General features: G+C 39.9%; 3 protein-coding genes across 5 annotated transcripts in view; 2 read left to right on the forward strand and 1 right to left on the reverse strand.

Moving 5' to 3' along the window:
- Positions 1–17321, forward strand: part of hs3st1l2 (heparan sulfate (glucosamine) 3-O-sulfotransferase 1-like 2) — a 36376-nt gene extending 19055 nt beyond the window's left edge. Inside the window, exons 2-3 of the mRNA XM_084946407.1 lie at positions 9549–9934; positions 11101–17321. Coding sequence (XP_084802533.1) covers positions 9680–9934; positions 11101–11766 — 921 coding nt within the window. The 5' untranslated portion in view covers positions 9549–9679 and the 3' untranslated portion in view covers positions 11767–17321. The remainder of the gene's footprint in view (positions 1–9548; positions 9935–11100) is intronic.
- A 3310-nt stretch (positions 17322–20631) lies between these two features.
- h2az2a (H2A.Z variant histone 2a) lies at positions 20632–23569 on the reverse strand. Of its 3 annotated transcripts, none has more exons than XM_084946257.1 (5): positions 23306–23569; positions 22272–22349; positions 22035–22148; positions 21775–21904; positions 20632–21654 (listed from the first exon to the last, which is right to left on the reverse strand). In XM_084946257.1, the coding sequence occupies exons 1-5, from the start codon at positions 23411–23413 to the stop codon at positions 21593–21595; spliced, it is 492 nt and encodes a 163-aa protein (XP_084802383.1). In that variant the 5' UTR covers positions 23414–23569; the 3' UTR covers positions 20632–21592. The 3 variants fall into 3 exon arrangements, with proteins under 3 accessions (XP_084802383.1, XP_084802382.1, XP_084802381.1); XM_084946256.1 differs by having other exon boundaries at positions 23310–23421; XM_084946255.1 differs by lacking the exon at positions 23306–23569 and having other exon boundaries at positions 22272–22355.
- Positions 23570–23997: 428 nt separating this feature from the next.
- LOC146376636 (transcriptional regulator protein Pur-beta) lies at positions 23998–27286 on the forward strand. Its single transcript, XM_084946254.1, has one exon. The coding sequence runs from the start codon at positions 24055–24057 to the stop codon at positions 24970–24972; it is 918 nt and encodes a 305-aa protein (XP_084802380.1). The 5' UTR covers positions 23998–24054; the 3' UTR covers positions 24973–27286.
- The last annotated feature ends 610 nt before the right edge of the window (positions 27287–27896 follow it).

Below are 27896 nucleotides of genomic sequence, written 5' to 3' on the forward strand. Positions count from 1 at the left end.
TTGGCTCACAGGGATTACTTGTACATAAGCTGCTCATTATTTTGGGCCACGTTTAAATGAGCATCTACCACAGTAACAGTATATATTCAGGGGATAGAAAATAAGAAACATAATAGCTCTTAAGTGAGTGCAAACCAAGGCATGAGCTTCTTACTAAATCTCCTGGGCACTCTCATACTGTAAAGCATATATAGCTCCTATTCTGCTTGTCAGGGTAGCACAGGGGCTATCCCTATCACCTATAGGGTGAGAGACAAAGTACACCCTAGACAGGTCGCCATTCACTCACATTGTGGGAAGAAGCCAGAACCCATGCAAGCATGGGGAGAAAATGCAGACACCACACAGAAAGGCTCCAACCAGGTGGTGGAGTCGAACTCAGGACTTCCACACTCATTTGACTGTGGAGCTTTATTTTACTTTATTTTATTTAGTTAGTTTTAAGCTGATATGCACTGGTTGAGCAAAACAATTGTTCTGTACAATGCACGCATTAACTTCTTTAGTTAAGTTTAGGCAACTGTCTGCTTCTTGGGGTTTAGATTATAGTTTGAGCTAAAAAAAACAAACAACAATAATACAACAGTAACCTTGTTCAAAAGTCATGCTAAAGGATATCTACTGCATGCAAATGTAAAGCAAAATAGTTGTGATCATATGTGATGAATTTGGAGATTATATCATCTTGGGATATTTTAAATAACTCTCATATGAAGTTTTACAGCAGAAACAGACCCACGAGGAAGAGATAACAAGGGAGAAAAAGGATCCTGTCAAGAACCTCTCAGACACTTCTTTTTCACCCTCTGCTTCATCTTCCCATGTTCTCTCAGAAATAGATCAAATCTTCCGAGTTCAGCATTTTTTCCTCTGGCTGAGTACCTGGTGCAGGGTGCCTCAAACTACTCGCACAGAAAAACAGAATGCCTGGAAGAGGTGAAACTCCTGAACTTCAATAGATACGGAAGAGGACTTTTCACTTTTTTGTTCACATCTGATGTTTCTTTCATCTTATGCATAAACTTTGAAAGATCTGGCAGCAGATCAGCTTCTATGGGGTTAAAAGGATTTTTGGGAAAAGCAAAAAGATGGACTTGAAGCATTCAGTCTTACTGTTTATTGTCTGAGGCTTCGAGGAAAACTGGCGGTCGGCGTGATCTGGAAGTATGACCGATTGCAGTCTCAGCTCCATCTATTTTGATTACAGACCCCCCTCTGAGTGTTGGCCATCTCCTCTCCAGGCGGGTAATGGGGAAGGGATGGGGAATAGGAACAGCCTTGTTGCATTTCCTTTGTTGTTCTGAAAGGCAATCAGCTCGGCGTATGTTCGCTGTAATCAGCAAGCGTGATTGGCTGAGCAGGAGCTGGATTAAAGAAGGTATAGAAAGAGACAGAAAACTAAGAAAATGTGTGGGAAGTTTGGGGTAAATGAAGGTAAAACCCAAGGTGAAAAAAGGAAAGGATGGCGAGTAGAGTCTGAAAAAGAGATGGATGGGGAGGGGGGCAAATGAAAGAAGAAAGAAAAGGAAGGAGGACAGAGAGAGTTTTATCAGACTTTCACAGCCTTGGTGATATGACAGGCTTGGCAATCCAAAGCGTTTCACCATGCCACCCCCTACCAGAGACAATCTTCCTGCTGCCTCACACACACAACAACTGTACCTCAGTCTCATCCTTCCCCCCTACCACCCATCTCCTCCCTCCCTGCCACCCTCTGACTCTCTGTACAGGATAATCCCTCCCCCACCCCCAAATACCATCGCTCTGTAAAAAGATATTTCCAGGGGCCTGGATCACTAGCAGTCACATGCTGGGTGTCTGCACAAAAGGCTAAGGCTCTGCACACATGCAGATGACACAAGACACACACAAACACACTCACACCAGAACTTATAAGACACTGGTACTCTCCCCAAATGCAGATGGAAGCATCTGCCTTTCACAGATAATTACACTCCACCCTTCCCCCTTTTCTCTCCTTTCCCCTCCATCTCTAACGTCTGCAGCTTGGCTAGATAACGTGTGTTTGTCAGTATGGAGAATTCATGCGTCATTGGCAATCTTGGCATTGTTGTTGTTGTTGTTTGTTCTCCCTTTGCATGCTGGCTAATGTGAATCACAAGAAGCGATGAGCGGGGAAAGACAAGGACTTGCAATGATTCATGTGAGGCTCATTGAGCAGAGCTGAGAGGCTGCTCATATGGTGCCAATAAAAAAAGAAAACAGTCCAGCCAGTTGCTAAACAGAAATCTCTCAGTTTTTTTAATCCTAAACTAATTTGCTCATTTTTATCATTAACCGTGGACTTGTGCATGCATTTTAATAAGCACTGAATGAAGAGAACGTCCATGTTAGTTTTTAGTCAATTTTCAGCAAAGTGCAAACTGAAAAAAGTAATTTCAATCAGAACCACTGTAGTCAAAAGATAAACAGAAAATTGTGAGTTCTATCTGCATTCATTTTTGCATTTGGTGTAGGTCCATTCTGGGAAATCCCCACCAGAGATGAAAAGCCAAAGTGCATCACCAAGACCCCGTCTCAATAAAGCAAGAATCAGTAATATTACATAATGCTGAAAGTCAGAACTGCATAATGATGGAGCTAGAGGGGAGGTGGGTTTCAAAGTGGCTTGCAGATGTGGTGCAACTGTAGACTGGCTGAAATAACCTACTATGAGTGTAGAAGGTGTCAGCCGATGTGGGCTGTCACTGAAATCAGCTGATTGGCTGGGACTGTGGCTGAGCTTGACTTTGCGGCCACGTTGAGCTATTGTGTGTTTGATGTTTATCTCCATGAAGGTTTAGGTGGAAGCAAAAACTTTTCTCAGTAAAACTCAGCAGACATACCATTTATCCCAAAGATTTCTGTCTTTTAAAGGAAATCCGATTGCAAGTTTTCAAATCTGTCTGCAAGTAAAAGACTCAAACAAATAATTTAGAACCAAGAAATACATGAGCAATATGAAAAATGGATTGCTGATTTGCCCTTTTTGTACTTTTACAGTGTTTTCTTTGGTTTACTTTTCAAAGTGTGCTCCATCACGACATTGAGCCAAACAGCAATAACCTTATTTAAACCTTGAAATAACTTTTAATCAGTGCCGGGTTTTTACATCCGTGGAACTATTTCCCATTTCCAACTGCAATCCTGTGTCATTTCTTGTTCATCAAGATTAAAAGTTCATTGACTCAAAAATATTTCTGGGCGGAAAGGTGCGTTTGTGTTTTATTTATGAGCCGCTAAGAGGCTGCTGCAGGGCATCCCCATTAGCATGGTGCTGCATGTGCTGCTGATCCACATAAACACGCAAGGATTCAAACAACTCAGGAAGACAGAGTCAGGAACAGGCTGAGGAAACAAAGAGCAGAGGTGAGGGTGAAAGATGATGAGTGTAGGTGAGAAGGAGGGTAATAAGGAGGTGGAAGAGGGAGAGGAAGGTCACGAGGTGAAGTGGAAGCGAAGCGACTTGACAGCAGGGGAATATTCCAGCTTACAGAGAAGTCACAAGGGACTCGTGCAACCACTTAATGCAAGGCATGCGTGTCTCTGTGCAGCGCGCACACACATAAACCTCACTGAGGATTACTTTCTTTGTCTCGGTTGCTCACATACTCACATAAATTGCACATGCCCTACACTGTGATTGATTGGCGTCAGCACGCAGTTTGCCACTTTACATCAAAATCATGACTGTAGGGAATCTGAATCAGGAAATCTTGCTACTTGCTTAAAGCAGCTAATGTATAGGAGCCGGGGATTTTAGTTGCTATTGCCTGAATTATTAAGGGGCTGTAATCACTGAACAGTGTGAGGCTGGAGGTAATAGTCGACTCGAATGTTCTAGTTTTGTACAAAGCGATAAGACACCACAGGAATAATAATAATCACTGCAGATGCAACTTTTTAATCCCTGTGTAATTCTTGAAAATCTTGTTCATCTATCTGAGCTTGCAAAAACGGAGAATATATTTTTCAGTCAAAAGCTGGAACCAGTCAGAATTTGCGATAAAACAACAAAACAACATTCATTCAGCTCAGAGCTGCATATAATAATGAGTGATAACAGAGAGATCATTGTGGCATTATCTAGAAATAGTTTGGAATCAAATGAGTAGCTTAGGGCTAATAAATGTGGTTTGTTAGCTGTAGTTTGACTGAAGTTGAATGAGTAGAATTTGGACTTTTTTGACAAAGTGGGCAGATTGATTCAGCTTTCTTTCTATGTCAGTGCTGACATAACCGTCATAAAAATGTACATTGAATATGCATTGCACAGGTCTAAGATGTTTCTTTTTTGTTTAAATTTACATGACTGTATTAGAGTGAATTGTTAAATGTTGTCATTTCTATGCTTGCCAACTCTGATGAAAGAAATTCCACTGTCCTTCCCCCCAGATTCTCGAGGTTCTGGGGGGGCTGTAATGTTTTATTGCAGATACATCCTATCTGGAAGATCTGCTTCTTTTGATGTAAGCTTCCTGCGTTTACGACCCTTTGGTCAGCAGGAGGTAACACACACACACACACACACACACACACACACACATCCACACACACACACATTCTTACAGAAGTTCACACATATACATACAATGCTTTATCTTAGAACCAAGGGGGCGTGACTCTGTTCTGACGTGTTTTGTGTGAACTGTCTCTCAATAAAAGGTAGCAGGAGGAGGTCAGATCTGGGGGTCATTCTCGTGGTGGACACAGACGAGGCCTCCCTTGCGCAAATAATCGATCGATCGACTGTCTTGTTTTCTTCATGATGAATAAGTCTCTAGAATTAGCGGGGCTTGTGGAAACACAGACCCAACAGACTGTACTTAATTTTATCCAATCCCAGTGATTCTTTACAAAAAAGTCATCTAAAACTGCAGAAATGTTCATTTGAACATTTTCTAAAATTAACCTGTTTACTCTCACTTCTGAAACATAATAATGAGCGATGACGTCACCCGCAACACCTACTTCAGCCGACAACATCCACACGTTGCTGATGTACATTGGGAGTCCCATCCACAGCCAGCAAGGGACGTCTGACGCCAGCGTCACTAAGCCAGAGGATAGCACAGAAGGTCGGGGTGCAGTTACGCTCCCTGAAGGTGCAATTAGTGAGTCGCTACAGGAACAATGCTAGACAGGGTTCCTCCTCTGAACCAGAACATTGTTACACTAATTAATAACTCAGTCGCGTCACTGCAACTTCAGCTCAACAATGACAACAACAACAAGAGCAGGAACAGGAAGAAGCTGTGTTTTAATTAAAACAAGTAATCGCTAAAAGTTTCCTACACAAACATGACCTTTAATTTAGCTTCCCACAAACGCCAAAAAATAAAAGTGAGTGTCTCTGGTTAAACCGCCATAATGCAATCCACCCGTCATGTGACTGTGGTCATGTCATGTCATGCCTGAGTCTACATATATCAACACAGTTTTGCCAAAGCAAGAAACAAAGTTCTTTATAAGTGATAAAGCTGTTTTTCTTTACTGGATTTTCTTTAAAGAAAAAAACATTGCTAGTTTTTGTTGTTGGCCTTCTTTTACATTAGTTGAAGGATTAATATTTCAGTGTAAAAGCACTCTGCAGCAAGAGCTGCATTCAAAATATCACATAAATAAAAGCTGAATCGACAAAATGTGGTCAAAGCGTCAAGCATGAAAGTGCTGAATGCGAGAAAAAATCTTGTGGAAGTATTAAAAAATTACACAGCCGCCTTGTGCCAAGAGTGAGGCATCAAAATTTAAATATTACGTGTCAAAGTCAAATCATTTTCAGCAAAAATCAGATAAATTATAAATATTATTTATAATCTTATGATATAACTTATTATGTATAAGTAAGCAATCATTTTATGTAAATGGACCAATTATTTCAGTTTGTAAAACAACTGTCACAGTCTCACATGCACAGAATTTGGTACCATACAAATAAAAATCTTTTAAAATTTGTAGACTATATGATGATATAATAATAATGTAATTGGGCACTGGAAATCAAATGTGCGGGTGCTTTTAACTACAGTGTGAGAGCTTTGACATGGCTTCAATAAAATTCTTACCTTCTCCTGACTGGAATATTTCACTCTACAGTTGGAGTTGACATGTCAAAGCATACTGGTGCAAATTTACCAGCACTTTGGACCACCCAGTGGAGTATAATCAGGGTGATTGGATCAGTATCGCTGCTCAAATTATAATGATAAATTGTTTGGCGATACAACGATATATAGTCTCCTTTTCCAGAAGTTTGTGATCCTTTTGCCAAACAAAGAAGCTTAGTATGTGGGAACGCTGTTTTTACCCTTTGTTCGCTGTTTTTATATTTTTCTGTCTTCATGTTCACTTGCTGTTTTGTTAGGTTAAAGCATCTAAACTACTTTATTTTGTTTATTCACAAAACAAGACTCTTTCACAGTGTTCACCACATGTTGTTCTGGAACAAAGCGCTGATGGGAGTCTTTTCTCATGTGCAACAAACTTCTTTGGAATTATCAAATGGACTGATTGTAGCATCAACAGTAGTGAATTTACTTGCATTTATTAAACCGCAAGAGGCCGTTGGCTTGAGTTGTTAAACATCTGATGTTTTTGTGTTGACATCGTGCTGGTTTGACGAGCAGAAAGCAACACGTTTACTGGGAAAAAGCTCCTGAAATCAAATTTCTGAAGTCAAAACAGATAAAAACTGAAGGAAAGTTTGTGCACAGAAATGCAAATCACAGCATTTGAGTTCTCTGGATTCTTATTTGCATACATGTCCACACAACATCCAGCAACAAGTAAAAACAACACCCAGAAAGCAGGTTATTACATGGCTCATGTCAAAACATTTATAAAAAATAAAATAGAAACCAGTTAAACATGAATTTCTCACATAAGTCTCCTTAAATGCCATATATGCAGGTAATCTGCACTCATTTGTCACATCAAACTGGGAGGTGTGGAATGACCTTTTCAGCTTAATGACTGTGATAAAGTGGAAGATTAAATCTGGAATTGAACATTGGTGTCCAACCTCTACAGCTACATGTATAATACTAATTTTCAGATCTTGCAGTTTGTTCTCTGTGTAGGTTTTCAATCATCCTAGGGAGCTTGAAAAAGGCAATGAACAAAAAGTTATTTAAAAGCTGATGGGAGTTATCCCTCGGATACTGTCCTGAGGGTCATTGACTAACTGATCAATAGCCAAGGTGTGAAAAAATAGCGTGGGTCATTTTCTTCACCAGGGTTCAGAGTGAAACCCCTGTGACACCTTGCCTCACACTATCATGTGACCTATTGAGTTCACCTGGACAAAGGTGTTAGTGTTGAAGCTCCTGGGAAGGGACCTGAAGACTTCACTGCAAGTGGCTGATAGCTGCTGTTGTAAGCTTCCACTTTTGTTCAATGACGGTCTTTCACAGCAGACATAGACTGTGAATCCAGGGCGAGGTAAGGTTTCGCAGTGGCTTCACCTTTAACCCCCAGTGTTGGTAATGGCCTGCACCTTTTTATTCACGTGACCACGTGATGACTCGTATTATCAGTAGTGGGTCAATGACCTTCAGGTTCGTGCCCAAGGGAACAACCCTCACTCGGGTATAAATACCTGGGACTTTCCACCGCTTGGTTTTAAACTGAAGATATTCTTGGATGAAAGCTGAAATCTTCAAAGACTTAAAGAAGTAGAGTTGCCTCTTTTTTTTGCTCTACAGACCGTGCATTATTGTTTTTACGTTTAATTTTTTTTTCACTTCCTCACTTTATTCTTACCCCAGTAATATGAGAGATATTTCAATCATTTTATTTTAAAACTAAAGCCCATAAGCATGCTTCGAACAAAACGATCATTATTCCCCCATCTGAGTATGTTTTATTCATGTATTTGTTTGGCACCCTTCATAGGTTATTGATCACTGTGGTCAGGACTCAGGAGTTCTGTAAAAATCCTGCTGTGAATCTGAAACAGTAACTATTAAACTGACATCTTCAAAACAAATTCACCACAAAGAACTGAAGTTAAACTGCTCTTTAGTTTCTCCTTTGTCTTTTCTTTAAGAAGAGTTTTCCTGTATACTGTGCCTGGATACATATTATTTATTTATGTAAAGACAAAAAAGGTGGTGGTGGTGGTGGGGCACCTGCAAATATATATTTTTGGATGGAAGATCTCTGGACTCCTTTAGATACAGTAGTGGAAAAAATGTTTTCTTACACTTAGAGGGGACCTAAAATGTTCATTGCAAGTTTAGCAACTCCATATTTTTATTCTTGGACTATAGTAGCACAAAATCTGATTTTTATCTGATAATAGGCTTTGTTTTACATGACTATATGAGGTATATCTGCTCTCTTTGTCCGCATAAAGAGTCAAGAGTTGAAAAAACTGAACTTGAGTGTTTAAGGTCGTCTGAGGTCTGATCTCTCCCCCGACGGGGACTCCTCGTACAGACTCTGAACTCATCTTTGAAACCTTGTCTGTTTTTAACATGAGCATTCAAAATTTTATGCTACTTTAAAACTTCACCAACAGATTAAACTCAAACAACCCAATGAGACAAAATTCCACATTTGGGATTTCAGGATCACTGCGGCTCGTCTCCTCCACTGTAAAAATGGTTCCACTGAACTCAGATGGGTGTAAGTGCTCCTTAGGGATACTGTAAACCCCATAACAGCATAAATTTTCAATGCATTTCCTCCATCTGCTTTAGATATAGATTAATATTTTAATATTTTCTGTCTACATTCATATTGCAGCCCTATATCTGAGGCTCCAAACCTGCACTACTTTGGTCTGGACTTGACGCATTAGTGTGCAGAGCTGTCTCAGACATACTGTATGGGATCACGAAACAGTCGAGCAAGCACCATGTAGCAATGAGCTTTAGCTATGTGGGATGAAAAGAAACTGCACGGTGACTGAGGTCATAATCTGAGTGTTGCCGACTCAACATCCTTTCTTAAAGATTTTTATTCTTTTGGTGCAGATTCAACACACACACACATTCAAAAGTGTCCATCTTCAAGCTAACTTGGAATTCCTAAAGCATGCAGTTATATGTGCAGTACATGCAACAGACAGAAAAATGTACCACATTTAAAGTTAACCTACATATGATCAAAAATAGTTGCCTCATTGCACCTATTGTTCTATTTAAACTCTTATAAACCACTTATTAATAATACATTCGATTTTTCAAAATGTTTTTTTCATGCTTGAGGCTAAAACATTTTTTCCTTGTTTTGATCTGACTGCAGCTTCCTTGAGTTACAGTAAATAACAGCCTAAAATGTGTTATGAGGTTGCAATAAAAGTGAAAAAAAAAACATTAAAGGTCTTAGTTCAGCCTTCAGTTTTCATGCTGTTGAATTTTAATAACGATTGCTCACAGTAATTTATATTCAGACGGAATTAATTTTTGCTTATTTATCATCAACTTTCTTGACAAGTGTATCACTTTTCGAGCTTTCTGCTACACTGGTGCTATTAAAGAAGAAAGTGGCAGAGTGAGACAGTAAAAGTGGATGATAACCTTTATTTTTTTCCTGCTTCATAGGTTGTCCAATTGAAGGGCTCCCTCCCGAGACCCCCCGCTGACTCATAACAAGCACAACGTACTGGTCCGGGAGCTTCATGAGAGTGTGCTCATAACCATCACTCCACCTCTGTGTGTGTGCGTGTGGCACCATGCTGTGGACAGTGCTACTAGCGCTGCTGGTGCTTCTGCTGCTGCAGACTCAGCTGTCTGTGTGCTTAAGGGAATTGCGCTCTGGGGGTTCCAGTTCTTCCGTCTACTCCCCTCCATCATCCTCTTCCTCCTTTTACAATGCTACCCAGCAGCAGCTGCCCGGAGCTATTATCATTGGCGTGCGGAAAGGTGGCACCAGAGCCCTGCTCGAGATGCTCAATCTGCACCCAGATGTGGAAGTGGCAAAGGCTGAGGTAATAAACAAAACACTTTTCACTATCACCAGCTGTGGACAATAATTACTCAGTTTGCACTTAAGCACTTAAGTGATGTTAGGTAGTTTCATCTTCTCTACTCTAACGTCAAACTGGGATAAAATGTTCCCATTCAGAAAAATGTCTGTTTTCTTCTTAAATATATGATGGACATCAAAATCTATTTTTATACGTGTCAAAAATTCATTTGTAGTTTTTGTTGAAACCCTTATGTGAAATCTCACATCAACATTTTTTTTCTTTTCACTTGTATATCCTTTAAAAAAAATCTGCTTTTATTGAATTGTACAAATTTCATCAGTGTGCCTCAAAACCACCTGATGGTATTCAAAGAATAGCAAGGTCAACCTCCAGAAGCTCGCATGATTTTGTATTTAGAGTGGCAAAATCCAGGCCAAGAACCAGACATTGGTTGGCCATGGAAAATCTGAAAACTCCAAGCAAAGAAAATAACATAGTACTTGAAAATTAGTTGAAAATTCAGTAAGTAATAATGATTGTAACTGTGGATAGACCTTCTGTGTCTGAAAATATGTATTAACAGACTCAGCTCTAACAATATAGAGCTGCACTGAAGCAAAAAATTCAATCTCAAGGTAATGGAGCTAACAAAATGCATACTGTAAAAGTATAAAACTCTGCACTCGGGGAGTTGGAGATGCAACTCAGGCAAGACCAAGAGGGCACAGAGACGGTCTAATTATCAAATGCGTGAGGATTTTCTGAAAGTTTAGTTCAGGCCAAACACGTACTGCATCTTCTTCAGTGCAGTAAAGAAACCAGAGCAAAGAGAGTTGAGTTTCTGTGTAGTTTGTTATGTACATTTGTAAGTATGATGAATGGTGAGCCTGTCCTGAAAAGCTGCACTGACAGAAATCCTAATCAGGATAGTTTAAAATGAGGACTATGAAGTTAGAAAGCTGGTGCCAAAGAATAGATTGGTTTAGACAAGATTGGGACTAAATGAAGAAAAAAGCTGAAAGGGTTTTAGATGGTAAAAAGGTTTAGAAATTATTAGATGTCCCTAAAATTTCCTTTTAAACTAAAATTTCAAAACAACAGTGTCAACAAGTGGTATAAAAATGAATGAAGACCTGCTTTTTCCCCCATCTACATCACTAAATACCTTCTGCATCCTCTGACAGGTGCATTATTTCAATGTGGAGGAGCACTACCGCAGAGGTCTGGCCTGGTACCGAGCCCAGATGCCCTTCACCGTCCCAGGTCAACTGACAGTGGAAAAGACCCCAGGTTACTTCGCAGCTCCTCAGGTTCCTGCACGAGTTTCGAACATGAACCCTGCTGTCCGCTTGCTACTCATTGTCCGGGACCCAGCTGAGAGGCTGATCTCTGACTACACCCAGGTTCTGCACAACCGCCTAACACGACACAAGCCCTACAAGCCCCTTGAGGAGCTCCTACTCCACAAGGGCCATATTGATCCTGGATACAAGGCACTGCAGAGGAGCCTCTATCACCAGCACCTTGCCCGCTGGTTGGAGGTCTTCCCCAGGGAGCAGATCCACGTGGTGGACGGAGATGCGCTTATTCGGGATCCCTTCCCTGAGCTGAGGAAGGCAGAGAGGTTTCTGGACCTGCCGCCCAGGATCAACCCAAGCAATTTCTACTACAACACCACCAAGGGCTTCTACTGCCTCCTGTCGGCTGGACACGACAAGTGCCTGGACGAGTCTAAAGGCAGGCCACATGCTCCACTGAGTACCCAAGCCTTGAAGAAGCTTTGTCGGTACTTCAGAAAGCCAAACAAGTTATTCTTTGAAATGGTGGGGAGGTCATTTGCCTGGTGCTGATCCACTGAGCAGAGCAACAGTGACGATGAAACGCCTCCTGAACAGTGCCGACACATTCAGGAACGCAGAGGGAGAGATAAAACTGTGTTTTTCTAGCTAGATGAGTGGGAACATTTAAAAAAAATCTGTTTTTGTTGATACCTACTCAGGTATGAATGTGGCCAACATGTGCAGCACATGTGAAGAAAACAAACTGCTGATGTTGAACCCGTAGCCAACATAAACCTTTACCAACACCATGTTGGTGCCTCCAGGGAAAACCTCACTTGCTGAAGCTAAAACAGCCGTACCATACACAAGTGTGAAACTGAAAGTACAACTAACTCCCTGTTAGTTCTCGTGTGTGGGCCGTTAAAAGAATATGTGACGACTTTGATGTGATGTAGAAATAGATGAATGGTCAAAAGATGGTTGCGTTATTGTTGCACTATGAACTCCAGTTGCATAAAAAGTCAATCAAGGTTCAATGCAAACGATTTTAAAGAGATAACAAGTCCTTGCTTTGATTTTTCTGAACAACTGTAAAACTTTTTGTGTTAGCAAAACATTTTAATTTTTTCCTCATGGCTATTTTGGGCTATTTTACTGAATAGATGCTCACGAGTTCTTTTGGAAGAGGCTCACTGAAAACCTGTTTTTGCTTTTTTTTTACGCTCAAGGCCAGCATAGTGCTATTGCTAGTTTGTGTTATTTTTTAAGATGTCCTTCTAATAAATGTCTTCAGTGGTAAAGTCTGTTCCCTGAACTCCAGCTACGAGGTTTAAAGGGATTTAAAATGTCAAACATAAAGACACGGTGATATAGGCTCACTGACAGGCCTCTCTGGAAACACCTCTCCCTCGAAGTGGATGAAGATGTTCCCTGTCAGTGTCTATTGAACATGTTCTTTACATCAAAGATCAAAGCAAGCGTACGTCTCTTATCATTATTAAGTTATTCCTGTGTAGGTGTTACCTTCAGTTTCACCACCACACCGCAACGAACGACACCTGTAGGTCACCAGAAGGGCTGTTCAGTTCCAGACAGTATTCAAATGGTTTTCTTACCTTAATCCAGTTCATCTGGAAGGGCTTAAAAAGGCTGACAAGTCATAGCATCAGTACATAAAATAAAAGCCTTGTGATTAAAGGATATCCAGGGTGCTTTTAACCCAGACATGTCTTTAGTTTGATGTTAGTTTGATGCACTTTCAAAGTACATTCCACAAGGCAGAGTTAAATTTAATTTAATTTAATTAAGTTAAATTGTTCAATAATTTAGAAGTAAAAGGTATAAATCTGTAAGTGTTTCGTTGGATAACAACTAATAACAACTGTGTAGTAGCTGCACAGCATTTCAGATCAAAGCAGTATTCTATTGTACCTGTCTCTACAGTTCCAGTTTACACAAAACTCCTCCTAGAGCTAATTACTGGCCTTCAAGGTAGCTATTTGTACCCTCAAAAGCAGGTACTGAAAGGTTTACTAATAATGAAGATGGCAGAAAAAAGACGTAGACGTAGAAGTAGACTGGAGGCTGTGGTTTCTTAGAGCCCTGACTGTGGATCAATCGCAGCTCCCATAAATGGAAGATCTCTCTGGTACCCACTGGAGAGAGGATGACAAACAGAGAAAGAAGAAGGAAGGATGGGACACAGAAACAAGTACAAAGATAGTAGGGCAGGTAGGTACATTATAGATAAACGGGCAGTGTTTGGGGTGTCGGCCAGCATCAGAATATCCTAATTTTGAGTGCCAAAAAGATACACGTATGTTTGCAATATTAGGATGCAATGTAAGTTATGTGAGTCGCTGATCATAATTTGGCAGTAATATGCTTCTCTAAGAGGGTTAGTGTTCTGTGTGATACAGATAAATTCCCTGTGTAAAGGGTACCTTAGAGGTCAGTGTTTTGGTGGGCTTACCTTATCTTTTGAGAGTGTAAAGGTGACGAGGGTCTCTTCAGATATTTTGTCAGGACAATAGGATATGCTATATATCCAATATAACATATCCTAACAACTTGCCACCAGCAGATTTAATACCTCTTTTAAATTAAGTATGATAATTATTCTGCTATTAAATATTTATTTATATTTATATTTATTTTTTATTTAAATATTTTATTAAATAGTTTCTAGAAAGGGACTGTGTGAATATTTTAGGACTCACTGTGTTTGGCTGACTGCACTGTACACTCCTGTGTATACTGAAGATATCCTTTCTCCGCTGTGAGCTGAGACGGCCCCTCTGCTGTACCAGATGAATGGTTGTGTGTGCTTAACCTCCTAAGACACAAACTCTTTCATGGCATGCATTTTTAAATTCTCTTTGCTATTTGGGCTGTTTGGGACCTGATGAATATAAAAACAAAGAATTTCCAGATTTTTTTTACCTGATTTTATCTCTGACAAAAATAAGATTGACATACGAGGACATTTGTTTTCAATTTCAATCAAACATTTGCAGTATAATGTCCTCGTAAGTGGTTATCAGGCCCTTGTAGAGTAAAATTTTGTATTTTGGTCAAGACATCCCAAAATATGATGTCCACATTGTGGACGCCAGGTCCTGGGAGGTTAATTAAATGAATAATACAGTCAAAACATGGAAAAAGCTAATTCAGATAAACTAGTCACCACATGAAAAAAATGATTTCTTAGCTGTTGTTTTACACCATAAACGGCTGCTTTCTGCAGCTCAACACATTGTGAGTGACACTGAACTCATTCTTCTGAACCAAAACATGAGCTGAAACAGACTACTTTTTATTTCAAAACACCAAGAAAAAATTCCAAGAGGAGTTTAAAGCATCTTATTTAGTGCCTGGTTAATTTACACTGTAGCTTAGTGTAGCTTTAAATCAACCATCCCTGCATTTCCTTTTTTTCCCAGTATTGTGTCTCTCTCTTCTCTTGATACTGCACCTTCTGCACACAATCACATAACAACACAGAATGATACTGTGACAAATTTTTTACTTGAAAATATCTTGAGGAGCTGCTTTTTGTTCCCCACTGATACTAACAGTCTAGTCCGTATTTTACTTTCTTCAAGGAAAAAGTAATGTGGAATCCTTCATGCTTTGTTAGAATGCGTGAAGTTTTTTTTACATTAAATAACTTCAGGAATTTACAGGTTTGAAAACTATAGAAACAAGTTGAAAAAGAATTTCTGAATTCTTACCATGTAAGCTGTCCCCGTTTTGTGTGGTGCATTTCAGGCACTGCAGAATATAATGGGAGCTGAAGGCTGACCTCTGGCTGTCACACTCCCACCATCCTCGGGAGAAAACTGTAAAGAAGGAGACAAAGGGAGATGTAAGAATAAACAAATGATTCTTACTCTTTGAAGATGTGAGGCAGCGCTGGCTTTCATGTGTTCCCACAGAGGCCCACACTCATGTGGACAATACATCTGATGTCACTCTCAATCACAGAAATCTTTACTTCATGTGCTGGAGTTCCTGAGTTTGCAGCTGCTTCATAAGCAACTTTTTTTTTACCTGAAAGTTTGAACATCAGGTTTATTTTAGAGGATTTGATGGACAAGGTGAAGGAGTAATCTGCCATCATATTTGATGGTAATCAAAGAGTTCCTTTGCAGATATTTTACAATAATTCTGCTCCTTGTGGCCACATGATTAGCTGTAAGGATGAAAATTTTCATTAGTCCACAACTTTTCTCCTGGTAAGGCCATAGTAAAGGGTCAGCAATGGGTATGACCAAATCTAGACCCAGAGGCTGAGCTTCTGGGTATCTCTAAAATAAGAAAGTGTGCGACATTTCAAGTCACAGCTGTCTTCAGTTTTGCAAAAAAATATATACTTTGTCCTCTGAAATATAATCAGTTCTTGTTCTGATTATAATGTTAGATAAAGGCACCTTTGATAGCATATTTGCAGTGCTGGAACCTTTCATAACACTGAGAATTTCGAGTAAACTGTGGCTCACTGTGCACATGAAAGTGATGCATTTCACACCCGCGCACATGGTGTGATCCTCCTTGCTATCAGTCACACCCTTTGATGTGTACAAATATGGCAAATTCAAATGTAATTCATTACTTGTTGTGCACTTGCAGTACTTAAGACTGACACAAAATCTCTAGGTACAACAGTGTGCCTCTGCACCATTTGGGAACTACAACTTCACACAATAAGAAGAAGAATTGTGTGAAGTTGCTACAAAGCTACAAATGCACTGCAAAAAACAAAACAAAGCAAAAAAAAAAAACCACAATAAAAAACATTTTTCACAGGTTTCATGGGCTTTCTGATCATTCTCACCTAATAAAGATATTAGTGTTAAATTAATCCACCCATGAGCTCAATCACTCAATATGTGACTAATGATACCAGGTCCTAGAGATGGTTGATTATCACTGGCTTGTTTTGTCCAGAACATTTTGTTTCCACTTCAGGAAAGTAGTGACATTTCTTAGAAAGAAGATTTTTATTTACATTTATTTACAGACTTTTCATGCCTGTCCTTGCTGGGGAAAGTGTTACAAAATGTGTCAAAAATGTTAAGTTTAATTTGTTATTATTCAGCTCAGTTCAGAGCCAACAATAATACAGAGAAATTATTAAAAGACAACAAACATTATACCAAAAAATAAAACACTGTGAAGGCAAGGTTAGAGGAAAAAACTTGAACAATGATGAAATCAGACAGCAATGAGCATCAGGCCAAAAGAAGAACAAATTTGCACTTTTATATGCGATATGAAATAAACAAACAAAATAGGATCCAAAAGATTCAGAAGGATATTTGTTCATTGGAGACCTTTTCAAAAATGCAGGGATAATGTGGATGTAGATTTTAATGATCTAGGTATCACGGTCTGAAAAAAGTGAAAATGGAAGTCCATAGAATGTTGTGGAAAATATAAAGAAATTCTGAAAATTCATAACTGTACTTAAATACAGCACCACAGGACATTACGACCCTTCTTGTGCTCGAGGTGCTGATCTGACTTTCTCTCTGACCTGCTTACCTCCTCCCAGGAGTAGGTGTGGTCACCTGAACTCCAGCTGTCTCTCATCACTATCAGCTGCAGTATTTAAACCCGGCTCTCCTTGTCGTTCACTCCCAGTTTGTTGTACTATGCTGTTGGTAGTATCACTTGGGCTCCCATTTCCAGTCTTACTTACCTTTGCTTGTAGCTTAGATTTATTCCTGGAGGGCCAGCTGATTGCTTGGGGAGAAGGCTGGCTCTAAGCCCATCTACAAGAACTATTGGTGAATAGTGGGAAAATTTGGAGAGTGGAGCCTGGGGAGATATTTAGCATTGAACCTGAGAGTCAAGTTTTATGGAGATTTGGACTTTTGTGTTGAGCTCCAGGCTAATTAACCTGGGAGAGGAGCAGAGTCTGATTTGAAGGTCTGGCTGAACTACTTTGGGGATCTCGCTTCTCGAGTGATTTGATTCTTTTACTTCTAAATGAATAATCTGAGTGTGGATCCTTGCAGATTTATCCTGTGGAAGAGATTGAGCCAGACCCCCGAGAGTTTGTTTTTGCATCATTCTCACTTGTTCTGTTTGCAATTTCCTCATTAAAATCTGTAACCTTTTCAGAGCATCTGCCTTCAATCTTTTGGTTAAAAAAAAGGGTAACGCATGTATTTCGAGAAGCATCCACTGCCTGACACTGTTTTGAAAGATGTTTTGTTTCACTTTCATTTGGACCTGATAATGGGCAAAAAAATAATGAAACGCCGTGACTCAGTTTAGGTTTGTCGTGTAAAGAGAAAAGAAAAAGTGTCTCGGTGTATTCGAGAACTGTCCGCAAAGGTCAGCCCTGTTAGCAATGTAATAAGATCCTGTGAGCCACCACACATCCGAAGCAACGTGTTTCATCATTTCAGAGTCATTACACCTCTGAGTCAGACATAAGTAAACAAAAGTTCAGAAGTATCTGTGATTTTTTTTTTTCTTTTTTTAATAAACTGGCTTTCTGTTCCTGTCACCCAGAGAGGTGATTGATCTTCTGCCGTCTCATCACTCGTCTCTTCCATGTAATTTGCAGTTCAAAAGATATTATCTGACGCTTCAGCCTGCGGGAACTGCAAAAGAAATAATGAGATGAGCACAACAATGAGGTGTTGTGGTGATACAAAACATAAAAACTAGCTTGTCATAAGGGATTATAGAAAAATAAAAAAGCACTGCAAAAAAATGAGGTTTTTAATGACTGGGTAAATACTTAGCTTTCTCTGTTTATTTGGAAACATAAGGCTAGAATAGACATTAAAAAATGGACAATAGGCATTACTTCTGAGTGTAATGCATATTGTTTATTTTGTACATTATGGTACCTATTATTGTCAAAAAGAAGAATAAAGTAGCAAAATCATATGATTGTGCAGTTAGATCCACCCCTTGATCTTCATGTCTGGCATAAACACACCAGGATGACATCAAGACAGCGATAACTCAAGGCTTCCCATTGAGACCTAAGCTGGGTTAAGTTCATCTAAGTATATGGAAACAGCTATCCTTAAGCAGCCCTATGAAAAACTACGGGGTTATGGTCACAGTCATCAGTCAGAATGGCCGAGTATTTCCAGTTTACCAGTCCAACTCTCACCAAGAAAACAAAAAGCATGTTCTCCAGAGTGTTGAGTGATTTCAATAAACTGGTAGTGTATTTGTCATGGTTTGTGCAGGGAGGCGTTCCCAGGTGAACATGAACCCCACATGCAGCGAGGAACATGCGAAAAATGCATAACTCAAGCTTAGGCCAATCAGGTCCCAAACCTCCAGACTCATGAGTAACACCTCAGACCAAGTTTTTTTTCTTTTCACTACTTCTAAGCACTGTACATCTTGTTCTCTATTGTGTGCCTTTTTCTTATTTCGGAATATATTTCTCCTATTTTGCATGTATCCCTCTTAATTGTTGAGCACCCATAATTTTGTTGTAGATGTACAATGACAACAAAGGGCTATTCAGTTCTATTCTATTCTGTATTCTTAGATAGAGGTTTGCCCTCAGACTGTCACAAAATATAGGCTTGATCAGGAATCAGAGTAGTGACTGAGAACTCAACTAATACTCTAGTATGGGAGAAAGAAAAATGGCAAATATTTAGATAGTGATTGGGAAAATTAGGGAAAGGTAAGATGGTTTATGGTGGATAGAGGACTTGGAACAGAAGTCTGAGGACATCTAGTGGATGAATGGGGTATGACAGGAAGCAGGAGCGCGGCGGATCAGAGTAACTGTAAGCAAAAGACCAAAAAGATGCCATAGTTGACCTTGTGTCACAAACAAATATTAGATATTTTCTTTTTATATTCTCTAGGAAAGTTTTTGCTCTCATGAGAGGTGTGTGCTCTCCCCAGCTGAGCTGAAAACTGCCAATCATTGTATGAGGTTTACTTAACAACTGGATCCCTTTTGAAACTCTCACTTCTTCTGTAATTAATACATGACTACATTTTTATTTTTATTCAGAAATTCCACTTTAGTAGAACTAAACTAAACTAGTTAAAACTAAGATGCAGAGTAACTTGAAATAAATAAATAGGAGATATCACCAAAGACAACTTATACAGAACTTGCATTTACAAATTTGCAAGTAACTGCAAACTTTGTTGAAAGCTGATCACATCATGAGCCAAACTGAGACCATTACAGTTAAATGATATGGGGAAGCGGGATGTTATCTAATATAGTATTGTTCTTGAGAATAAATAGTTCATTTACAATTATATTCTACATCATGAGATGGTTCATTAACCTGTTGGAAGGAGCCATATGAAGATGGGCATGCTGCGATCTTAAAGAACGTGGTCGGCATCAATACTCGTGACGTAGCGTTTACATGATGCTTGCAGAAGCATTATTCTGATCATCAGACCAGGCAACATTTTTCCTTTCTTCTATTGTCCACTTTGTCAGTGGGACAAAGAAAACTGCCACTTTTCTCGGGTTTTTTTAACCATTTCCTGTAAACCCTAGAGATGGTTGTGCAGGAAAATTCCAGCAGATCAGAAATTTCTTAAATATTGAAATGAGCCAATCTGGAACCAGCAACAACGTTCAAAGTTGAATTAGCTTTCTTCTCCATTCTGATGCTCAGTTAAGCAGGTTATCTTCTCCATGTCTGTATGCTTAAATACATCAAGTTGCTGATGTGTGATTATATATTTGAGATAACAAACAGTGGAACAGGGGTTCCTATCAAAGTGGGCAGTGATTGCATCACTATTAAATGCAATCACTGCCCACTTTTTTTTAAATGGAACTTAAGGCAGGTTTAAATATCTGATCACATGTCGTAAAACCCTCTATTTTAGTGATGCATAACAATCATGCAATTAAAACAACTGTCAGTAAATTTTACAAGAATGTTAAGAGAACTGATGGTATATAAATTGAAATAGACGATTTGTAGTTTTTAGAAAACTTTCCCATGTTTTCCGCTCGGGGTATTTTCAATGTGGAGATATATTTAGCTGTAGGATAAATTATTATTGTCAATGTAAAAAAAGAACAGGCTTATTTAGTGTACGGAGTAACTGACAATAGTAGGGGATCACCCTCCTGACATAAAAGCCTGAACCTGTGTTAAGACCACTTGAAATTTCTAACTTGACTAAGATCTCAGAAACATAAGCTACTTTATAGTTTAGTTTTGATTGGATTTTATATTAACATTAATTTTCTGAAATTATTTTTATGCAGAAAGCTTTTATCTGGTGCTGCTGTTTTGAGTCATTAGAGCACAAAGTCTTGTTTTTAACCATTCTGGAGTTTCCAAAATACTACTATAAGTCAATGTGAAAGCATATTTGGAGTTATGCTCATGATTTGCAGCATCACACGTAATGTTCCAGTCTCTATAAATGAGTTTATGTTTCAAACCAAGTCAGAGATAACATGCCAATGGTGTTTATTCAAAGATAAAATAGGCAAAGTCATTTCCCTGAATACAGCTTAAAAAAAGAAAAGAAAAAAAGGCTCCAAAATCTGAACGTTAAAAATGAAATGGACTTTTAGAAGGGGAATATAAATATATTTTTAGTATGCCTATATATTTTGGTAGTGTAGACAAATGTTTTCAGCGCTGATTACTTATCCTCTACTTATTTCCCCAAAGTATCAGATTACTGAATGTACCCAGTGGTGATATGTAGCTGACAAATGGCAGGACTTGTGTTCCACAGTGAGGCAACAAGTTTACAATCAGTGTTTCCCAATTAGCTGAGGATTACACTGTTAATTCGTAGTTTCAAGTTTAACACATTTTTTCAACTGCTGTAAACATTAAGACAAAACACTGTAGCAGGCGGTTACAACATGTTATTTCATTTTGATGTAAGAAAAAAAAAAAGTAACTTTTAATACATCACTATTCTTGTGCAGTTCAATTTTTTTTTTTTTTACAGTAAGTCAAAAGGAAAAAAGCACCATCTTACTATTTAGCTGTTATCCAATTTACTTTCAAAAAAGAAATTCTCCTTAAAAATGTGTCATAGTAAATATCATAACTTCAGAGAAAATAACCACAAAACAAGATCTTTTATATAAAAAACAGTTTAACAATTTGTTTTTTCAGTATAAAACATTACACAGAGCCAGGCCAATCAAACAAATTCACTGCCACCATTTCAAATAATCATTAACTCCCCAGTCAAACGCTCTACATTAACATACAAAGGGTTTACTGTCTTTAAGGGGTTTTCTGTACTTTTTATCTAGTTATTGGTAAATATAACAAACACAAAGGCTAACAATCACTCTTCGTTTGCTATAATATTAATAATAAAAAAGAACAAAGGTGAACTCCTGGTCCGTTCAAAGCCCAAGCCCCCAAATTTCTGGTCAACATGGCATCTATGCAGTCTTCTGCTGGCCCTTCTTCCCAATGAGGGATTTGTGAATGTGGGGAATGACACCTGAAAGCAAAAGGAAATGTACATGAGATTTACATATATAATCTGCAAATAGAATACAATCTGTATACAAATGGTTTATATAAGATATCAATTAATCAGTCCAGAAAACTGCCAGCTCACCTCCTCCAGCAATGGTTGCCTTGATAAGGGAGTCCAACTCCTCGTCACCACGAATGGCCAGCTGCAAGTGGCGAGGAGTGATACGCTTCACTTTCAAGTCTTTGGAGGCGTTACCCGCCAACTCTAGTACCTGGAAAAAACAAAGAAACAAGGATTCATATCAACAGAAAAATTAGCTACAGTGAAAACAACCAAAGCTGACATTAAGTAACACTGTTAATCAAAACAAAGTTAAAAATGGAGGGAATGGGAAGTCTTACTTCAGCGGTGAGGTACTCAAGGATGGCAGCACTGTAAACAGCTGCTGTGGCTCCTACACGACCGTGGCTGGTTGTGCGAGTCTTCAAGTGCCTGTGGATACGACCCACTGGGAACTGTCAGGAAACAGAAGTAAGATAGTGGTCCAATTTTTTTTTTTTTTTAAAGCAAACGTCCTGTGGCTTTTAACACCTGCAGCAAAGCCACAAACTGCACCACGACAAATGATTGACATTTACCTGCAGACCAGCTCTCTGGGAGCGCGACACTGCTTTCGCCTTGGCTTTGCCACTGTCTTTTCCTGCTTTGCCACCAGCCTGCATTGAGTGATTAAACGGAAAAGAAGATGAAATCAAAAAGTGGAAGCAAATGTGAAACGAATACACCTGACTTGTATTAAATGAAAATAAAAGACTTAAAGTGACATAGCAAAATCGAATCTGAATAAATTAGAGTCACCGCTGAGCTCTTCGTGTTATTGTTCTAGTAGTTTACGTTACGCCCGGTTCAACAGTTGTCGCTTTCCCGCCAATCAAAAATAAAACAGAAATGAAAAGTAGCAACGTTAACCGGCCCCGGAAACAGCAAGTATACACCCTAAAGATAAAATAACCGATTTAATAGAGACAATAACGACTCCGTTCCTTAAAAAATACGAGAACCTGTCAGCAGGTTGCTGGCAGTGACCCCGCGACAAACAAAACAGACGCGCCGCCTTAAGACCGTCAGCGGTCAAGTTTTCATTCAGAGATTTTGACAAAGAAAGTTGGACTTACAAAGTCACCTGGACTCAAATAAAACACAAAGTCGTATTTACAAATTTGCATCACCCGCAGACTTATTTTAAAGGAATTATTCAGCAGCTAACAGTTAACCAGCCGTTAAGCCAACGAACTAGCTAAAGTTAGCTTGCAGTTACTGCTAAAGCACCATCCACAGGCTACACCGACTCAAAGAGCAGTTTATTCTCCTAAATGAGCGACCCACCTCCAAAAATTTGCAAATATACCCAAAACAACTCGCAACAAACACTCAAAGCTTAAAAGCAGTTTACTTTTAGCCGAAAATCCACACGAATCGAACTTCTTACGGTAACGATAATGCTAATGGTTTAGCTGTCAGTTAGCTTCTTAGCAAGCTTGTTAACCACACACATTCTGCGCGGATTTCCCCAGTTCAAATTCAAAGCAGGACTTTCTACAACTGCACAGTTATTCAAGCAAAAAAAACGGCAATATCTCCTATAACACGTTGAGCATTAGCCCGAGTTCACATACCATTTTTCCCGACGCGTTATTTTATTGTAGCGCTGAGTAGATTCCAAACAGTTTCGGCTCCCGAAAGCAAAGAAACAATAAACCTTTTCGCAAATCGTTTGCATGCAACCCCTCGTGGGAGACGAGAGAGCCAATAGGAGAGTGCGTTGTTACTTCGAATCTCAGTCTAAACCAATAGCCTTGCCCTTTGCAGAAATTCCACCCATCCCCCACCCTAAGCTCGTCGTGCCTGTCTTTGCGCACGAAACCACGAAGTAGGCGGGACTGTGTGTTTGTGTGTAGTGTCCTTCCAGGGACATCCATCCTAAAACCGTACAAAATACATAACAACGCGGGCTATAGCTGGGATTAATTCAGTGAAATTCATGAAATTCAGTGCAAGGACACGAATAACGTCTTCAAACATGTATATTATTGAACTGGCGTCATACATGAATTAGTTATGGCTGTAAAATGATCTCTAAATGACATGTACTCCACTGAACATATGCTACAAATAATCAATAAGCAGTTATGGATTGCAAATACAGTATCTCCTCGAATGTCATCTGGAAAGCCGTTACGTTGTCTTGACAGGCAGGAGAAATAGCGAATGAAAACTTGGGCTCTTCGTCTGATGTTTTAACTGACAGGCACAACAGCCAACCGGAGCTCACCAGTCAGCGTCCGGTTGCCTCCGTGAGCTCGGTAACAAGGGGGGTGGGGGTCAAAGATACGCAGAGAAAACGGGCTGCTGGTGGCGAAGATGGCGGATGGGGATAGTGGTAGTGAGCGCGGTGGCAGCAGCGGTGGCGGAGGGGGTGGAGGCGGCGGGTTTCAGCATTACCAGCGGGAACCGGAGACCCAGGAACTGGCGTCGAAGCGGCTGGACATTCAGAATAAACGTTTCTACCTTGACGTAAAGCAGAACGCCAAAGGCCGGTTCATCAAAATCGCCGAGGTCGGAGCTGGCGGCTCCAAAAGTCGGCTGACCCTCTCTATGTCAGTTGCGGCGGAGTTCCGTGACTACCTGGGGGATTTCATAGAGCACTACGCCCAACTTGGGCCTAGTACTCCGGAGCAGATTGCTCAGTCCTCCGGTGGGGATGACACCGGGCCTAGACGGGCCTTGAAGAGCGAGTTCCTGGTGCGTGAGAACCGAAAATACTACCTCGACCTAAAGGAGAACCAGCGGGGTCGGTTTCTCCGGATCCGACAGACCGTCAATAGAGGCCCTGGTTTCGGAGTCGGAGTGGGTGGCATTCCCGGTGCTGGCCTGCAGGCTGGACAAACCATCGCACTCCCGGCCCAAGGCTTAATAGAGTTCCGTGACGCCTTGGCCAAGTTGATAGACGACTACGGGGGAGATGAGGAAGAGCTTGCCGGTGGCGGAGGGGCCGGGGGCTACAGCGAGCTTCCGGAGGGCACCTCAATCATGGTGGACTCCAAGCGGTTCTTCTTTGACGTTGGATCCAACAAGTATGGAGTTTTCTTGCGGGTGAGCGAAGTAAAGCCCAGTTACAGAAACTCTATAACAATCCCCTTCAAGGCGTGGAGCAAGTTCGGGGGAGCGTTCAGCCGCTACGCCGAGGAAATGAAAGAGATCCAGGAGAGGCACCGGGATAAGATGTACGAGAGGAGAGCCGGAGAGGAGTCGGAGGGAGACGATGTGGACGACGATTGATGCAGAGAGGAGTGGTGGCTATTTGTGATGGAGCTGACAACATGATGCAAAGCCTGGATATAAACAGAGAAACGGAGAGAGAGGAACGACTATTCTGTGCATGATGAAATGAATCCGGAGTTAAATAATTAAAAAAAAAGTATATTTGACTGAGAAATTACTGTCTATATAAGAGAATAATGTTATAAAGTTTAGGTGGATGTTATAGCTAATTGAGTGCAGACTGCAGTAGTCAGCTCCTGTATGAGATTTCCCCTTTGATTTAAAAAAATATATATGAATATATATATATATATAAATATAAATATATTGATTGTCCATATGACCTCACATGTAGCCCAGCAAATTAAGTTTGGCAGAGACACAGCAGTAGATTACCGGTACCACTTTCTAGTTGACATCAAATGGTAAGAGCTCACCTGGCGCTGACCTGTAGTCTGTGTGATGATAATAAGGAAGTGTGAAACATGTGACATACCCAAACCAGCAGGTGCAGTGTGCCAGTGAGCCAGAGCACCTGCACCGTTCACCATGGCTGTGTGTGTTTCTTGTCTAAAGTGACCTGTAATGAACAGCTTGCCCAGACAGACCCACAACGCTCAGAGCCACAGTTTCAGCTACATGGGAGTGGGGTGGCACCCTTGGCATCGCCGGACATCCTCTCAGCCCAGTGAGGTTCCCTGTAAGGTGATCTGTTACAAGCACACGACTCATTTGGATTCTACAGACAATCCAAATGAGTTCAAATGACCTCCCACCCTTCTTCTCTCCTTGTTTTGCACCCTTCCACTTTCCCTCCTGGGCATTCCTCAGGTGCTGACTTCTTGCTCCGATAGCTGAATTGCGGTGTGGCCTGCTCACACGTGGCTCGTTGTGTCTCAGGGCTGGCAAGTCCCATCTGTATTTTGGGGTATATATCTATATATATCAGCACTACCTGTGCCTGTGCATCATCCTCAAGAGGTTCTGGGTGCAGATCTGGTCAGCCAGTTGCTGCAGCTGAGCCATCTGTGGCAACTGATGATGTCTCCTAAGATGCATGGCCACGTCTGACCCCTGTGACCTTTTTCTCAAAGGGGGACGCAGTGAGCTCAGGCCTGTAGCACTGGTCACGAATTTAAAAAAGCTTAATATTGCTGGGCTTGAGCTACAGTCTCAAGGGTATTGATCTTGTTGACTCACTTAGGGTTCACCATTTGGATCCTCTAATCTTGAACTCAGACCATTAATGACTGAAGTACTATTCAGTCTGATTGTAACATAAATTAGGTGCTTTTGGAAAACTAAAACCCATAATGGGGTGCTGTACCTAAAGGAACATAAAGAAAAATATATATACTGGAAGAGATTTACTTACTAAAAAAGATCAAGTATAGATAGAATTATTTTTCAAAAGAGATATATTAAAATATGTCTTAGAAATACGAGACATTTAATAGATAATGCTGCCTAAAGTGGCTTATTTAAAACACTAAACTTGGATGCAAATGTCCAGGGTGATATTTCATACCTGCTTTTTTCCTAACATGTCTTTTTTTTTTCCTTAGAGGAAATTAAAGAGAGTACAACAAATTGATAACAGAGTATGTTATAGCAATTTATAGAAACAACTTCACTGAAGTAGTTTGTCAGCAAACACTCAGCACTCCAGTTCACTTTACAGAGCATCGAGTTGTCCCCTCGTTTCAGTCCACACCTTTTAACCCATGTTTTGTCATGAATTGGCTTTCCATCAGTTGCCAAATGGCGCAAACATAAACACCTGAAGTCATCGACATTTCGTCTTTAGTGCTCCTTTTTAAAATATGATCATTTTTGCATGCCTGCTCTTACGCGGAGCTGCCTTGTGTTCTTTTCTTTTGCATATTCTGATTGCTGTATAATGGTATTTATCCATATTTTTTGAGAGCGGTTTAAAGTTTTATTTCTGCATTGCAATAGACAAAAGAAAGTTTACTTCACAGCCTAATTAAAAAAAAAAGCCACAACTTTCCCACATATTTTGGGAAATGTCACTCTCATTGTCCCATTTCCTTTGGTGTGCAAAACCTCTCGTTGAATTTTACTTTACCCACTTCAACACAGCAGAGAAATGCCATATGAAAAAAATAAACACCTGGGAGCAATAGTTTTTTTTTTCTTTTCTATTGATATGAGTATACTATATATGATATTACACATGCGATTGAACTACATCCTTCTTCCTGTACTGTGTTACGTGAAATGGCAGCTGTTTCAGTCATGTGTGTTCTGCTGTATTCTACCAAGTTCCTTTCAACGAGAAATAAAAAAAAAAAAGATTTTTTGCTCAGGAGAGGTGTGGTGTTTTTTTTGTTTGTTTGTTTTTTTTATTTCCCAAAACAAAAGACAGACAGCAAATAACATACTTGCTATCTAAACCCATAAAGTCTCAGCAATATAATCAAAAATGCTTTCATTACTATCCAGACTTCAATAATATGTCCTTGTAATGCTGGGTGTGATTGAACAGGAGTCTAAAACTTGATATTCAGTTTAATATAATAAGAAAACCATCAAATATTCAGATTTTTAAGAAGCTGTGAGGAGAGAATTTACTTAGAAATACCTTTATTAATCTGATACAGTTACCCGCTGTAGCTTCAAGATGATTTAACAATTTTTCATTTAAAATTTGTGGAGTTACATGATAAGACGTGGTATGACACATCAGTCCTTGAAGCCCTTTATCAGCAGTAGAAGAAGTATTCTATTATTTAATTTACGTACCGGTATATAGGTATGACTGCAGCTTATTCTCTTGTAACAAGTCAAGGCTGAGTGCGTTTTGTGCACAGTTCAGTTTAGTACAATGGTTTCTAGCCCTTCGTCACGAGTCGTGAGGATGGGACAATAAAACATCTGTATTTAAGACGTCTATCTTTTATAAAAATGAAATAAATTTT

This window comes from Perissodus microlepis, chromosome 12 (assembly GCF_051167445.1).
Source record: "Perissodus microlepis isolate ML-2025 ecotype Zambia chromosome 12, ASM5116744v1, whole genome shotgun sequence".
NCBI lineage: Eukaryota > Metazoa > Chordata > Actinopteri > Cichliformes > Cichlidae > Perissodus > Perissodus microlepis.

Coding starts and splice junctions, on each gene's coding strand:
- h2az2a (XM_084946257.1), bottom strand. CDS start 23,413: ATGCAAACGATTTGCGAAAAGGTTTATTGTTTCTTTGCTTTCGGGAGC. Junction 22,149..22,271: donor CCCAGAGAGCTGGTCTGCAG/GTAAATGTCAAT, acceptor GTTTCCTGACAG/TTCCCAGTGGGTCGTATCCA. Junction 21,655..21,774: donor GGCAACCATTGCTGGAGGAG/GTGAGCTGGCAG, acceptor TTTTGCTTTCAG/GTGTCATTCCCCACATTCAC.
- LOC146376636 (XM_084946254.1), top strand. CDS start 24,055: ATGGCGGATGGGGATAGTGGTAGTGAGCGCGGTGGCAGCAGCGGTGGC.